At 43.8% G+C, this 17,126-nt stretch overlaps 1 protein-coding gene across 1 annotated transcript; it reads left to right on the forward strand.

Annotated features, from left to right (window-relative positions):
* The first annotated feature begins 4,805 nt into the window (after window positions 1-4,805).
* On the forward strand, window positions 4,806-7,654 carry LOC140994285 (uncharacterized). Its single transcript, XM_073463852.1, has 3 exons — window positions 4,806-5,150; window positions 5,281-7,470; window positions 7,634-7,654. Exons 2-3 carry the CDS (start codon window positions 6,214-6,216, stop codon window positions 7,652-7,654), a joined length of 1,278 nt encoding a protein of 425 aa, XP_073319953.1. The 5' UTR covers window positions 4,806-5,150; window positions 5,281-6,213.
* Window positions 7,655-17,126: the final 9,472 nt, after the last annotated feature.

Genomic DNA, 17,126 nt, shown 5'->3' on the forward strand with positions numbered 1-17,126 from the left:
TGGTATTGATCACAAATTAATCTTGTAACGTTCCCAAAGTAAAGCACATATTACTGAGTGCTTAAAGTGGTGTGTAATGTCTGCAGCAAAGTCCATAAATGAAAGTTTAGTTTTTATGATATATGACAAAAAAGCAGCAAATGCTTGTGTTGGAGAAGCTGGAACCAGAGAATGTGTGGCATATGTTCACAACGTTTTAGGGATCGACCAATTATCCAATGTTATTAGTTCCAACGAGGCTGCCAAACGGGTGACCAGAGTTCGAGTCACAACACTGGATTTATTTAAGGACACCTTGAGACATTTTCATCTGTTTTTGTGGTGACAATAGGGGTGTTTTTTAAGGAGAGTTGTGGACATTTCCAGTGGTTTTAGTGGCAGTCAATCAACGATTGCTTTTCACAGGAAGTCAGACCATCTCCATCCGTGAGCGTGGCGACCAAACCATGATGCTTTCAATGTCCTTACCAAGTCGTTTTGTGCCTAGAACATGAGCACAGTGTTGTGACGAAAGAGAAATAGAAAATTCAACCTAGGCAGTCAGAAAGTTGAGGAAAGAAACGTGCAGTTTTAACTTATCTGTTGTTTTGCAAGGTCAAGTTTTAACTTATCAGTTGTTTTGAAAGGTCAAGTTTTAACTTATCAGTTGTTTTGAAAGGTCAAGTTTTAACTTATCTGTTGTTTTGAAAGGTCCAGTTTTAACTTATCTGTGGTTTTGCAGAAACGTACTTGGCTCACACTTATTCTGGTGAATGGGTCGGTGGCTCTGATGCAGCAGCGTATCTCTCTTAGTCTTCACCAATCTGTGGTCTTAATCAATGTCCCGCCCACAACACTATCTGATTGGTTAGATGTCACAAGTAATCGCCTTTCAATCTGCAAAGTAACTAGTAATTAAAGATGTGAAATAAATGTAGTGGAGTAAAAATTACGATATTTGCCTCCAAAATTTAGTGGACTGGAAGTATGATGTAGCAGAAAATGGAAACAAAGCAGCTCAAAATTTAAAAGGACCACACTAAGAATGTATCCTAACACTGGCCTCTTCAGCTCAGTTTACTTCACATTGGCACTGTTGTTTCATGGACATTACTGGAAAATCTTGGAACAATGTAAGTCCCCCAGCCAAACATTTTCTGCCCCATTTTCTGCCCCACAGCTTTCCAGCAGTGTTTTCCATTTCCTAGACATGGGGATGACATTAATTATGGCACTAGCAATTAATGACTTTTACAGGGACAATTGTTCTGTGCTTGTGTGTTTTCGTCTGTGTGAAAGACAATATCAAAGTGGGATAGTCATTATACAACAGCAGTCCAAGTGTTGTACATCAGAGATTTAAAATGTCCACAGGGGATTGCCTCTTTGCTAAAGACACTCCTCACATCTAACACTTCAAGGACACCCTTTAATTTAAAGATCTGCTATAAATGATTAATTTAATATTGATGAATATTTAACATTTCTTAATAAATTATTATGTATGCTATCAAGCACTACATGTATCTGCATAAGCAGGACTGTGAGCTCTTTGGATGGCTGACTCCTCTGAGTATGTGTATCTGCCGTTTGTGTGTGTGTGAGTGTGCTCCTTTGTGTGTGTGTGTCTGTGTGTGTGTGTGTGTGTCCATGTGTGCACCACGGGAATTGTCTTGCTCCGGTTGTATTTTGACATTTGATTTATGTTAGTGTGAAACCATTTTCATGCAAGCCATTATGCAATCTATAAAAGCGAGCGTGTGGTTTTCACTGAGCATGGGGACCTGCTGCCGCATCGCTGGCATACCAAGTGGCTCTTCTTCGTAAATTTCATTACACTATAGACACCGCCGCAGCTCGGACCATAAGCTAAAGGTGCCATTGGCTAATGAAGGAGGAGGCTGCGGCTAAGTGTAGATGGATGCTGGCATCACCGTCTCGGGGTGTTATAAATACGTGTGCATATTTCTGAGAGATATGAGAGTAGACTGTCACTGCTGCTTAGTCCAAGATGTGACTGCACTTTACTGACTTGTAAATAAAACAATATCCATCTGCATAAATAAAGGGGTTGGGAGGAAAACCAATGAGTGAAAGAAGGCATAATTGTATGCATGCAGTGTCCAGCAGGAAAAATCAAGACTCATCATGATTGTAAATTTCAAAAAGTGGTTCACTGTATCCAATAAGCCACTTTTAGAAAGTGACTTGGCTATAGAGTTTGACCTATCAATATTATCAAGGGAATTAAAATATCATGAAATATTTAATTAATCTAGATGGTCTAACAAGTCATCGTGTTGAAATTAGCTGAAGGAATGTTCTTCTTTTCATATTTAATCACGGAGAGGGTTTAATATGTACCGTGCTGAATAAGATTAAACTGCTCAGAAAGAGATAAAGAGAGTGGCCAATCACCCCCTGCTTTCAGAAACAAAGAGAACCTCCGCTGTAAAACGGCCCAGGGATAGGTAGAAAGAACAGAGACATTTCTTTCCCTGGATGACCTTGAATCATGACCTGAGATTAATTTAGATACTTTAGTTGTTCTCTTTGTCTCTCACCCTCTCTGTCTTTCTTCCTTTGTCTGTTTCTTTGTCCTTCTCTGTTTTTTTCTCCCGTGTTTTCTGCATGTTATTCTCGAAACGAAATTCAGCTTTGCCGTAACATACTTTTCCTTAGTTTTTCTATTTCTCTAATTGGCACTAAATCAGAACTCTGCTGTTAAGCATATTCTTGGCATTGTGTTAGTTTGTGTAAACATGCCATTGAACTGGGATTAGATGGAGATGTTAGGCTTTGATTACTCCGGTGCATCTTTCCAACAGAGCTCCATTGTGAAGCCTGAATAACACCACTACTCCAAAGTGCATCTTAATGCTACACTAGACTCCTTTAAATCAGTTTAAAGTCGCATACGCAAGCCTCAGACCTATTCATCTACACTCCAATCCCTCCATGATACTGAAAAGAGATGCCTTTTACATTGGAAGGCAATACAATGACAATTAGATTATGGTGGCTGCACTTTGGTCATCCATGCGGCTGCTCTGACCCCAATGATTGGTTAAGCTCTGGCTGCGCGGCTCAGCTGGGAGACAGAGGTGGTGCTCATGGCAGCTCCATTGTTCAGTGGAGAACTTCTTTATGTGCAGCTGGTGTTGCCTCTGATGTGATTTGGCTTTTCTCTCCTCCTCAATTTGGATGATAAAAAGCTTTCCTTTTGGGGCTGACTGGAGAGGCTCATAGGCCTGTTGAGAGATGAATATTAGAGGAACGAGTGTGGTTGGAAGACTTGAAGTGTCGGTTGCCCACTGACACACTTGACTTGAAGGTGGAGGTAAAGATAAAATTTGAAGGAGTTGTATACTTACATTATACCAAATGTTTCCAACAATGTTCAAACCCAGAGAAATCCCACAAATTTACTAATGGCAACGGTGCGTTTCATTATGTTGTGCTGCTGCGACTTCCAGGATAGGGAAGTTGGCAAATGAGACTAAACTTGATATAAATAAAACTATTAAGCATTACCTTTGCTGTCAACATTTGTGTCTGAGTCATGTCAGATTTTCATCAGCAGCAATGGTGTAGTCGCCACAAGCGAAGCGATCATTTGAGTAGCCGGGTTAGTGACGCAGTGTTTATCCTCCCCAAACAGCCATGTTATCTGACTGTACGTTAGCCGTAAGCTAACATTAGCGAGCAAGGGCAGACACCAATTCAGCACTCACCAGGGACTCTTTCATTTTTTCCCCCTCTCCTCTCTGTAATGTTATGCTCATGAAACAATGTACATTTCACCTCCAGCTCCAGTCAGCAGTCAACATTACAGTATATAAACACCCGACAATGGACGTCACATCCGCAGATCGCTGCAGTCAGGTTGATAAACAGGAGTAAAGATAAATCCACTTTATAATTATGAGCAATCTCTATGACTGAATCGGTAAAGTCCTGTCCATACGACTCTGTATGGAAAAAATTCATTATTAATTATTCGAACATCCCTTTCCAAGAACATCACGTGAAATTTACCTTTTCACATGTGTGGTCACAATTTCATTGTGAATTAAATGTTTTTACACATGAACTGGACATTTTCAAACATTTCCTCACGTGAAATCAAAATGTACACATTTGAATTACAAACATGTACAATCACCTTTTTGCACATGTGAACTGCAATTTTAACCTGTGAACAGAAAATAATGTCACATTAAGTCACTGCCAACCTAATTGCCAGAATAAATGTTAGCTGAGTAGGTTTCTGCAAAAAAACAGGCAAGTTCAAGCTGTTCTATTCCTCTGTTGTCACAAAATGCGCTTATGCTTTGGTTAGTGTTAGGCATAAAAAGCACTTGGTTATGGTAAACATCATGTTTTGGCTTAAAATACTTTCATCCCCAAGAAACACAACTGGAAAGGTCCCCAGCGCCCCTTGAGGATAGCCAGTGTTGTCACGCTTACAGATGCCACAACGCAAACTCGAACTGCAGTTGCCCATTTGGCAGCCTCCTCGTCTGTGACTCCACCATCTCCTTCACTACTAACGTGGAAGTCAGTTAATGAACATGTAATGTGAATGTGATATGGTACGTTTTGTACAAATGTCAATATGACACGTGAAACTTGGACGTAATTGTGGTTTGCAGAAACGTTACCTGCTAACATTATAGTATATCCTGCCTACTATGAAAGAAAATTACCACATGAGTGAGATGTACATGGTTACGAGTTGCATGCAGTCATGTGTAAATGGCTTTTTTGACGTGCGAACAGAAATTTTAACATGTGAAAAGAGAAAAAGCAATGTTACATGTAACGCCAGTGACAAGTTAACTCTTGGCAAGTCATGGTTGGCCCACCAGCACAGGAGCTGGTCAGGTCAGCTGAGCTGGCGGAGCCAATCAGGCCGCTTTACGTCACTCAGGGGCCGTCTCTTTTCCCCCGGTGACAGAAGAAAACACACCTGGCTCACAGAGCACGCGAGCCAGGCAGCCGTCCACTACGCACGGCACGTTGCTACTCACACATCCACGACTACAGAGAGATATACGGACACGAGAGGACTGAAGCAGAAAGCCGGAGCTTCACTGCAACAGTGGGAAGACAGTGACTGAAGAGGAAGCCGGACAAACTTTTATGTCACGTTCCAACTGAAGAAGCTGGTGAGTGCAACTCATTCATGAAGATGCTAATGCTAAATGCTAGCGGGACGCCGCTAACGCTACCTAGCATTGCAAACATCGCTAGCTCTAAAGCTCTGATGCTAATTGATAATGCCCCGTCATTTAACAGTTACCTGCTTGTTCGGATGATGTGATGCTGTGCTGCTGCTGCTGCTGAAGAGGATGTTTGATGGATTTGGACTTAACACTGGTGAGGAACTGTGTGATTATTGTGGATGCTAACTCATGCAACCAGGAGGAATTAAATGACTGATGATGATGATACCTGTTCATTAACAGGTCAGGCTTTTTAATCCTGATGATGATGATGAAGAGGAATATAAAGACGAAGACAACACGGATGGCGAGCTAATCAGAAGAGTAAAGACGACTGAGCAGCTAAGACACACACAGGCCGCAAGCCTGGCTGATCCCCAGGTGGTGTGGTAGCACTAGCTTTAGTCTGGTCCCGTTATTTATGGGTTAACAGTAATTAATTCTGCAATACTACTATACTTGAATCAAGGTCTAAAGTCTTTATAAACCACTGCGTACATTTCTGTTTATGGTATTGGGAAATGTTGTGTGTACTTGAATGATTGTGTGTTGAAGAGTTGATTAACCTCAGCTAAGTCAAAGCTGCGTGGAGTACAATCTCCATTTTTGATAGCACTCTATGCTTTATCACATTGAACCTTTGTACATAGTTTTCTTTTCTAAAGGCCTTTATTTTGGTTAATTATTTTGGTTAATTATTTTGGGTATCAAGTATTACTACTGCACTTTAACGTTTCTGTGTATATATGTATATATATATCTTTTGTCAATACACTTTACTCTCTTTGCAACTCAGTCGTTGTGTGCGTTGTTAATTCTCCATAGCTCCTGAGCCGAACCTCCTTTACCTACTAGTCCACCACATACATTTTGGTATTCTCTTCTACCTATAAATTTAATCTGATTGTATCTTAAGTGCTACATAATTATGGCGAGCTAGCCAGGAGCTGTGTTGAGAATTGATGAACATACATTTTTTGGGGGGTATAAATCAACAACTTAAATCATGGAAATCGTGTTGGAAGAGTCAATAAAAATCCCAGATTCGGTAGTAATAGTTGGTTTAACTAACACTGACAGAGACAAAGAAATTGAAACTTACCTTGCGCAATTTGGTTCGGTAAGTCGTGTTTTTGGTATTGATACTGCTGAATTTCCAAGACATGGTATTGTTGAGTTTACACATGGAACTGCAATGCAGTCTCTTGCACCTTTGTTACCGTTAAACTATATAAGTCCTACCACACCTGAGGTCACTTATAAGATATGCTCATTGGCCGGCATATACAGTCCCCTCGCATGCAGCAGCGCCACCAAGACCTACCTGGAGGAGCTGCAGGCCATCGCTAAGCTAAGTGCAAAGCCATTTGAAGTGTTATTACAAGAGGAGCTAGTCAAAGTCTCTTCTTCCCTGACCTCAGAAAAAGAGCCTGAAGTGAAATCTGACCCACACGATGATCAAGTGCCCTTTACTACAACAGAGACAGTGACGAAAGGCCCTGTTAAAGCATCTCCCGTTTCGACCCCAATTGGAAAATCATCGCCCAGCCTGACCAGTGCTTTTGCTTCTTACCTTGCCCCTCCTGCCACTATTAAGCGTCAGCACCTCCTGTCAAGTGAGGAAGTGCTAAATCCCCCTGAAATTCAGAAAGTGGTAGTAGAACACATTGTCAAGACCGACAGTGTTGTGTCCCATCTTCATGGTTCTTCTCGACTCCGGGCTTTTTCTGGAAAATCTCTACGGCCCAGTAATGAAGCTGATTATGAGACTTGGCGAACCAATGTAGATTTGTTTCTCACTGATCCCTCTGTGTCTGATTTGGATCGCTCTCGCAAGATTTTTGATAGTTTGCTGCCCCCTGCTGCCGACATTGTGAAGCATTTAGGGCCCCGAGCGCTACCAAATGCATATCTTGAACTTTTGAACTCAGCTTATGGCACAGTGGCTGATGGAGATGAGTGTTTTGCCAAGTTTTTGAGCACATTGCAAAATAATGGAGAAAAGCCTTCTGAGTATCTGCACCACCTTCAAGTGGTGTTAAACACAGCTGTGAAACGAGGTGGTGTTTCTTTCACTGACTTGAATCGCCATCTCTTGAAACAATTTTGTCGAGGCTGTTGGGATAACGCTTTGATCAGTGATCTCCAGTTGGAGCAAAAGAAGGACAATCCTCCATCCTTTGCAGAGTTGCTTTTGTTGCTCCGTGTTGAAGAGGATAAGCAAGTGGCTAAAGCTTCCCGTATGAAACATCACTTAGGTTCAGTAAGACCAACATCTCTTGCTTTAAAGTCACATGCGGCCTCCCGTGTGCACAGTGCTTGCTCCTGTGCAGTGGTTGAGCAGTCCTCTGAAATTGAGCAGCTTAAGAAGATGGTGACGCAGATACAGAATCAACTTTCAACGTTGACCTCTTCTTTTGGTACAGGCTCTAGAAATACACCAATGAGCCATGCCAGGTCCACTGATTCAGCCACTTTTCGAAAGAGCCCAGGATACTCCGGAAAGCAGTTTAAAGCAAGCAGCAAGCCAAATTTTCAGCTTCGCCCTGGATATTGCTTTAACTGTGGAGAAGATGGCCACATTTCGTCTCACTGTGATCAACCATCCAACCCTTCTTTGGTTGCATTCAAAAAAACACAGCTGCAAGAGAAGCGTCGCCAACTTAAACCTCCTCCATCTTCTGGCGATTTAAACTAGAATCAGCTCCTGTGGAGGGACACTCAGGAGCTGGTGAAGAGGAACAGAGTCCCACTGCAAAGCGGGTACAGTTGAAACAAGCCAAAGCAAATAATCACCTGTCAGCACCCTCAAAGAGACTGGTGGGAACGAAGAGTACGGTGCAGGTTAAGATCTCCGGTAACCCAACAACCTGTCTACTGGACACGGGGTCTCAAGTCACAACCATTCCTTTGTCATATCATGCACAGTTTTTGGCAGATCAACCAATTAAGCCTTTAACCACCCTACTAGAAATAGAAGGAGCCAATGGACAAGAGGTACCGTATCTAGGGTGTGTAGAGCTGTGTGTGACATTCCCGAAGGAGTTTGTTGGGGCGGAGCTTGATGTCCCCACTCTTGCTTTAGTGGTCCCCAGTCACGGTGGAACCACAGGTGACCAAGTGTTAATTGGCACCAACACGCTTGATCTCCTTTATGCTGAGTATTGCCAGTGCAACCCCAATTTTATCCCTGTACATCATGGTTATCGGGCTGTGTTGAAGATCATGGCATTGAGGCACCAGCATTCTCATGATGGAAACTTGGGGCTGATAAAGCTGCATGGACACAGCCCTGAAGTGATTCCAGCCTTTAGTACTGTGGTATTACAGGGTGTTATGAACAATAGAGGTCCCCATGCAGAGAAATGGGCCCTCCTGGAACCCCCATCTGACTTTTCCTTACCTTGTGGTGTTTTAGTGACAAGTTGTCTTATTACTGTGTCTTCCAAGCATTCCAGTCGCCTTCCAGTGGTGGTGCACAATGAAACTGGGCGCGACATTATTCTTCCACCGAAGACTGTGTTGGCTGAATTGAGCGTGGTACAGAGCATCATTAAAACCCAGACTGATTCTGTTCAAAATAACCTGTCCAATCCCCCAGAATCCCCGCTACCTCCACGCATTCAGTTTGATTTCACTGACTCACCTGTATCAGCTGAATGGAAAGAAAGGATAACCAAACTCCTCAACGCTATGCCTGAAGTCTTTGCACAGCATGATCTGGATTTTGGGAACACTGATAAAGTAAAACATCATATCAAACTGAATGACCAGACTCCCTTTAAACAGCGGGCGAGACCCATCCATCCGCATGATGTGGATGCAGTGCGCAAACACCTGCAAGAGCTGGCAGAGGCCGGGATTATCCGAGAGTCCGAATCCCCCTTCTCTTCACCGATTGTTGTCATTCGGAAGAAAGATAACTCTGTCCGCCTGTGCATTGACTACAGAAAGCTTAACATACAGACCATCAAAGATGCATACGCCCTTCCAAACATGGAAGAAGCTTTTCGTGCTCTGGCTGGTTCCAAATGGTTTTCTGTATTGGACCTTAAGTCTGGTTATTATCAAATTGAAATGGAAGAATCGGATAAAGAAAAAACTGCTTTTGTCTGCCCTTTAGGCTTCTGGGAGTTTAACCGGATGCCCCAAGGCATTACCAACGCCCCTAGCACATTTCAACGCTTGATGGAGAAGTGTATGGGAGGCTTCAATCTGAAAGAGGTGCTAGTGTTCATAGATGACATCATCATCTTTTCTGACACTCTGGAGGAACATGAATCCCGCCTGCTTAAAGTGTTGCAGCGTCTGAAGGAATATGGTCTCAAGTTGTCCGTGGAAAAATGTAAATTCTTCCAAACTTCAGTAAGATATCTTGGCCATATTGTATCTGCTGACGGTGTTGAGACGGATCCTGATAAAATCCAAGCACTGAAGACCTGGCCACAACCCAGAACACTCAAAGAATTGAGATCATTCCTTGGTTTCTCTGGTTATTATCGGAGGTTTATTAAAGGTTACTCCCAGCTCGTTAAGCCTCTGAACGACCTCACTGCAGGATATCCACCCCTTCACAACCGAGGGAAGAAAACTGGTCAGTCTCCTCAGTACCACAACCCAAAGGAGCCCTTTGGATCTCGATGGACCCCCGCTTGTCAGCAAGCCTTTGAAACTCTCATTGAAACTCTTTCTACAGCCCCTGTTCTCGGATTTGCTAATCCTAAACTGCCTTACACCCTCCACACCGATGCTAGCACCACCGGATTGGGTGCTGCATTGTACCAGGAGCAGGAAGGAAAGCTACGAGCCATTGCTTTTGCGAGCCGAGGATTGACCCGCAGTGAATCAAAGTACCCAGCGCATAAGCTTGAGTTTTTGGCTCTGAAATGGGCAGTTACGGATAAATTCAGTGATTACTTGTATGGAGCTCAGTTCACAGTGGTCACTGATAGTAACCCCCTCACCTACATTCTGACTACAGCCAAGCTGGATGCTATAAGCTATCGATGGCTATCTGACCTTGCTACTTTCACTTTCAAGCTGCAGTATCGAGCCGGCAGCCAGAATGTAGATGCCGATGCTTTATCACGACGTCCTCATGGTGATCTGCTGAATGACTATTCTTCCCAAAAAGAAAGTGATCGAATCCGCCAGTTTGCCTTACAGCATCTGTCTGAGTCAGAAGTTGAAGCCATTTGTGACAAGCATGTTGTTTGTAACACTATGACTGTGGATGAAAGTGGATCTCACAACTCACCCTTGGTTGAATCACTTACATGTCATGCTGAAGCCATTCCAAGTGCCCTCCTTGAGGGAGGTGAGAGCGGGTTCCCTGTGATTCCTCATCTAACTGAAAGTGAGTTAAAGGAAAAGCAAAGAGCGGACCCCTGTATCCGGGAAGTTGTTCAGCAATTGGAATCAGGAGTGAGTCCATCACCTACCGTTCGAGCGGAACTTCCTGAGCTTCCTCTGTTGCTCCGGGAATGGAATCGCTTGGTTCTGAAAAATGACATTCTGTACAGATCACGACAACAAGGTTCAAGTACCACTCTTCAATTGGTGTTACCAGCAGAACTGAGAGGCCTGGTGTTACAAAGTCTCCATGATGACATGGGACATATGGGAGTGGAGCGTGTGCTTGATCTTGTACGAGCCCGATTTTTTTGGCCCAAAATGGCAGCTACAGTTGAAAAGAAAATCCACACCTGCAATCGCTGTGTTCGGCGAAAGACCCCTCCCGAGAAAGCAGCTCCATTGGTCAACATACTTACCAGCCGTCCATTAGAGTTGGTGTGTATGGATTTTTTGTCTCTGGAACCCGATCGCAGCAATACAAAGGACATATTGGTAATAACTGATCATTTCACCAAGTATGCTGTGGCTATTCCGACTCCCAATCAAAAGGCTCGCACTGTTGCCAAAGCATTATGGGAAAGTTTCATCGTCCATTATGGCTTCCCAGAACGCCTTCACAGTGACCAAGGGCCGGATTTCGAATCCAAAACTATCAAGGAACTCTGTCAACTCGCTGGCATAAGGAAAGTCCGAACCACTCCATATCATCCAAGAGGAAATCCTGTGGAACGTTTTAATCGAACACTGCTTCAGATGCTGGGAACCTTAAGTCACAAGGACAAAAGTCATTGGAAGGACTTTGTTAAGCCTTTAGTACATGCTTATAACTGTACCAAGAATGATACTACTGGTTTTAGCCCCTACGAGCTCATGTTTGGTCGACAGCCTCGTCTGCCAATAGATTTGGCTTTTGGTCTTCCCTCTGATGTTGCACAGCCCTCACATTCTCAATATGTCAAAGATCTCAAGAGCCATCTGGAGGAGAGTTACAAACTTGCCAGTGGAAATGTTGCTAAGAGCGCAGGCCGGAACAAGGCACGCTTTGACAAACGGATCACTGAATCTACACTCAATGTGGATGACCGGGTGCTTGTCAGAAATGTTCGGCTGCGAGGAAAGCACAAGTTGGCGGATAAGTGGGAGTCAGACATATATGTTGTTGTGAAACGGGCAGGAGAACTTCCAGTGTATACTGTAAAACCTGAACACCGAGATGGACCTTTACGCACAGTACACAGAGACCTGCTGCTTCCATGTGGGTTTTTGCCTAGCTGTGACCCTGAACTTCCTGGCACTGTCAATCTGCCTCGACGGCCACAAACCCGTAGCCAGTCAAGTCCCAGCAGTGACACACAGGTACAAGAGGATGTTAATTCTGATTCTGACTATGACATTCCTATTCCCCGAAAGCTGCAGAACACTCCATCTGCATTCATTAAAGTGTACGAGAAGAATCCAGTTCAGCAGTCTACGTGTGCAGATCCTCCAGCTCATGCAGTGACTTCCTCTCCCTTGCCACTCTCTGTTCATCCCTCTGAGAGTGATACAAGGGACGTGGTTGTCCCAGCTGTAGCGACCTCGGCTGACATCCCCGATGAGGTTGATCTTGGAGCTGGTGCTGAATCTGAACCTGCTTCATTCTCACACGTTAATTCCAATCTACCTCCTGATACTGCTTCACCTGGACAAGACAATGCTCTTAATATGGAACCTGGTTCTAACAAAGACAACTCACCTGAGCCTAACACTGTTTGTGATGTATCACCTGAAAGAAACTTACCTGATATGCATGCTGTTGCCCAGGATGTAAGCTCAGATGTGTTAACTGAAAGTAATCAACGTGATGATGTTCAAGAACCTCCGCCGGAAAGCAATCCGTTGCCTCCTGACCCACCTGTCAGATATCCCACGAGACAGAGGAAACCACCAGAGCGGTTCCAATACACCACCCTGGGAAATCCACTTGTTTCAGTAATTCAGTCATTGTTTCAAGGCCTAAGCAATGCTGTCACCATCTCTCTAGTGGATCCCAGTCCAGATGTGGTGATGTCTTCTGTGCCGATGTGGGCTGGCTTGGATGCTCCTGTAACTTCTCAGCCACAGGGAGGATGCAGCGGGACGTGCAATCCTTCAAGAGGGGAGGATGTAACGCCAGTGACAAGTTAACTCTTGGCAAGTCATGGTTGGCCCACCAGCACAGGAGCTGGTCAGGTCAGCTGAGCTGGCGGAGCCAATCAGGCCGCTTTACGTCACTCAGGGGCCGTCTCTTTTCCCCCGGTGACAGAAGAAAACACACCTGGCTCACAGAGCACGCGAGCCAGGCAGCCGTCCACTACGCACGGCACGTTGCTACTCACACATCCACGACTACAGAGAGATATACGGACACGAGAGGACTGAAGCAGAAAGCCGGAGCTTCACTGCAACAGTGGGAAGACAGTGACTGAAGAGGAAGCCGGACAAACTTTTATGTCACGTTCCAACTGAAGAAGCTGGTGAGTGCAACTCATTCATGAAGATGCTAATGCTAAATGCTAGCGGGACGCCGCTAACGCTACCTAGCATTGCAAACATCGCTAGCTCTAAAGCTCTGATGCTAATTGATAATGCCCCGTCATTTAACAGTTACCTGCTTGTTCGGATGATGTGATGCTGTGCTGCTGCTGCTGCTGAAGAGGATGTTTGATGGATTTGGACTTAACACTGGTGAGGAACTGTGTGATTATTGTGGATGCTAACTCATGCAACCAGGAGGAATTAAATGACTGATGATGATGATACCTGTTCATTAACAGGTCAGGCTTTTTAATCCTGATGATGATGATGAAGAGGAATATAAAGACGAAGACAACACGGATGGCGAGCTAATCAGAAGAGTAAAGACGACTGAGCAGCTAAGACACACACAGGCCGCAAGCCTGGCTGATCCCCAGGTGGTGTGGTAGCACTAGCTTTAGTCTGGTCCCGTTATTTATGGGTTAACAGTAATTAATTCTGCAATACTACTATACTTGAATCAAGGTCTAAAGTCTTTATAAACCACTGCGTACATTTCTGTTTATGGTATTGGGAAATGTTGTGTGTACTTGAATGATTGTGTGTTGAAGAGTTGATTAACCTCAGCTAAGTCAAAGCTGCGTGGAGTACAATCTCCATTTTTGATAGCACTCTATGCTTTATCACATTGAACCTTTGTACATAGTTTTCTTTTCTAAAGGCCTTTATTTTGGTTAATTATTTTGGTTAATTATTTTGGGTATCAAGTATTACTACTGCACTTTAACGTTTCTGTGTATATATGTATATATATATCTTTTGTCAATACACTTTACTCTCTTTGCAACTCAGTCGTTGTGTGCGTTGTTAATTCTCCATAGCTCCTGAGCCGAACCTCCTTTACCTACTAGTCCACCACATACATTTTGGTATTCTCTTCTACCTATAAATTTAATCTGATTGTATCTTAAGTGCTACATACATGTTGACTACACACTACATAGTTGACTACTATGTCCTAATTTGATTTTCGTAAATTCATGTGAAACCCTTTCCTCCACATGTGAATATAATTTCCACTAGTGGAAATAAAACATGACACATGAAATTTTCTTCTTCACTTGTGATTTGCACATTTTCACAGATTTATATATACATGCATATACATGCATATACTGTATATATATATATATATATATATATGTATATGTATATATATGTATGTATATATATATATATATATATATATATAGCACTCTTTATCGTTTCCAAAAGCAGATGAAGATAGAGTAAAAGAAATTGACAGACCAGGTCAAAAGGTGTGGAGTAGTGTTTACTTGTTTTTTTATATTTTATGTCTTCAGTGAGTCAGTCCTTATCAGTTGCCAATGTCACCTCCTCTCCAGCAAGTATATCTGATGAAGAGAAATAAGGCCTCCTCTCTGATGCTCTACATTTACATGCACCTTCTTACACATACCTCCACCCTAGCAATACCACAAGATCGAGATAAGAGAGCGTTCTTTTAACCACCCCCTTCAGTTAGGTCACCATTTCCCCATTACTTACTCAGTATCATATCACTGTGGTTGGGAAGCAGAAAAAGCCCCGTAAACAGTCTCGAATAAACCACACATAACTGACTGTCCCTCTTCAGTTGTAGAATATTGTTTCTTACTCAACCCATGAGGCTTTCATAGATTGGCTAAGCATCAGCCTGTGGTGCTATTTTGTATCTGGCTGTTCTTCCTCTCCTGTCAAACATACAGCAGAACACATAGGCCTGCTGTCAGAGAGTATTTTCCAGCAGCCAAAAGGTTTTAAGAAAGAGAGACAGGAGCCTCGCAGCATTCAGCCTGTTTGCTCCACACCTCTCAGAGCTCCGTGGTACGTGGGAGAGAAGCTGTCTGACAAGACCACCTCTCCTGCCAGACTCAGAGAGAAGGTGGGGGAGGATGAAAGGAGAGGGGCGAGAGACAGAATGAGGGAGAGAGAAAGAGAGAGAGAGAGGAGTGTAGAGACTGTTTCCCTAATCTTTATGTATTAACAAAAACAACATATTCACTCAAGCTTGCCAAAGCTTTCACAATCTCCTGAAGGAGGAGAGTCTTGGACAGGATTTGTTTACCTATCCGATAGAGATTGTGTGCGTGTGTGTGTATGTGTGTGTGTGTGTGAGAGAGACAGAGAGAGAAATAGAGAAAGAGAGTGTAGCATGACTCTTTATTGGTTTGTCTAAGTTCACGTCTATCAAAATGCATGTGTTGTGTCCAGACAGTTGAGTTTTAGACTGTAATTGGTTCATGTTTTTGAACTCTGTGCTCCCCCGGACGGCGTCTAGGTAACAACGGTGTATGAATTTTTCATCGCGGGGGAGCAGTTGCGCTTCTCGCTCCTCTCCGGGCAGATCTGTGTTTGTCTAAACTAAACTTAGGGTGACATGGCATCTGCATCTGGATGTCAACAGGCGTGTGGGAATTCATTACCACCCCAATCCCTCAGCCTCCGTGTGTCGGCTCGGGATACTTGATGCAGCTCTTTCTCATGTGTACAGTCGCAAGCACTTGGTACTGTTGCTCCAAATCACTGTCAATCAAGATAGCTTTTACTAACCACTGTAGTCACAATATAAAAAAGTCAATTTAATTTTAATTCTCCTGAAAATATGTATTTTCTCTACATTTCCACCTCTCTTGCTTTGATTTTTATCTCACTCTCCTTCTGCCCAATCACATTTCTTTTTCCTCTCCAGCTTCTTTCACCGGCGGTAGTGATTCTCTGGGGCTCCTCATGTTATCCAGTCAGTTGATAGTGCATGCCTCCATGCATCACAGCTCCTAAGCTGTGATTGAAACATCAGACAAGGAGGACGGGGCCCTAGAGATGCTCCCGGCCTGACACCAACTCTCAGCGCCAAGTTTTATCATACCCAGTGCCTGGCTCCCACACACATCAGGTATGCTCCGCAGCACCAATGTATATTAATCAATGACAATATGATTACCTCTGAATGGGCCGTATACATTATTTAAAGCAGTGTCCCCTGGCTTACAGTGCGTCTGACTTTCAAATTAAACTCAGAGTCAATAATTAATGTTGAGATTAACTGAGAGCTCCTTCAGAGGGCAGGTGTTGAGAGCACATATATGTTGTGTGTGTGTGTGTGTGTGTGTGTGTGTGTGTGTGTGTGCTTGAGAGTGAGAGAGAGACAGAGAGAGAGATATATTCTCGCTGTGTGTGTGCCCATGCGTGTATACTATTGACATGGAACCAGTCATGTGGAGGTGTGATCATGATCTTGGCTCCCTTCCCTGAGGGATCATCTCTAACAGCCCCAGGCAGAGACTGTAAACTTCCTCACTTCTGTTTGGAGAGACAATCTTCCCCTTAGACATGTGGATGACACCGACAGAAGCTAGGGAGAAGGTGAGGCTTTGTTTTTTTTTTTTTTTTTTTTCCTCTCAGTGACGTGGGCAGAAGAGTTATCTCCATCTCTCTAAGGCACAGGGTGATGTTGTCTGAGCGAGAGCCTGGGCTTTCTCACACGTGGATGGACTCTCTGCACGGTTCGAGGCCCCTGAAATCTGTCTGGGTGATAAGCTGCCAGCGCGGAGGGGGAACAACAGCAGATAGGGCTTTTAAAGCAGTTCAGCTGGACTGGAGGGCTTCTGTCTGCCTGCCAACAGCCTGATTACTCAATCCAGCTTTTCTGTTGCTCACAATCTGCCCAAAGAGCTCCCGCGGCTGGGCCTCACGGCTACCTGTCAATACCTGATACTGGCATAAATACTGCTGCTCCACAAAGACAGTGCACAGAAGGTTACAGGAAGTGTAATCTTATGTAGCAACACCCTCAGCTCTTAACAACCTCAAACACAACAGTGGAATAGAAAAGGCCACGAGGTCGGCCGTTGTCTTCAGTCAAACCAGAAAACTTTCAGTACAGAGGCTTGCAGCTTACCACTGTAGGAATAACAAGCAACAGTTAGCCAACTCAACAAAGAGGGAAAGAAAATGAAAACACTTTTTACATTAAGAAGCAAACAAATAGCTTAGTGGACCACACAC

The sequence above is a fragment of the Pagrus major genome, chromosome 4 (assembly GCF_040436345.1).
Source record: "Pagrus major chromosome 4, Pma_NU_1.0".
In the NCBI taxonomy this organism is placed as follows: Eukaryota; Metazoa; Chordata; class Actinopteri; order Spariformes; family Sparidae; genus Pagrus; species Pagrus major.

What these genes read in the sequence shown, in the direction of transcription:
- LOC140994285 (XM_073463852.1), top strand. Translation starts at nt 6,214, where the DNA reads ATGGAAATCGTGTTGGAAGAGTCAATAAAAATCCCAGATTCGGTAGTA. An exon ending in TGAAACATCACTTAGGTTCA is followed by an intron (nt 7,471 to 7,633) that starts GTAAGACCAACA and finishes CTTTTGGTACAG; the next exon opens with GCTCTAGAAATACACCAATG.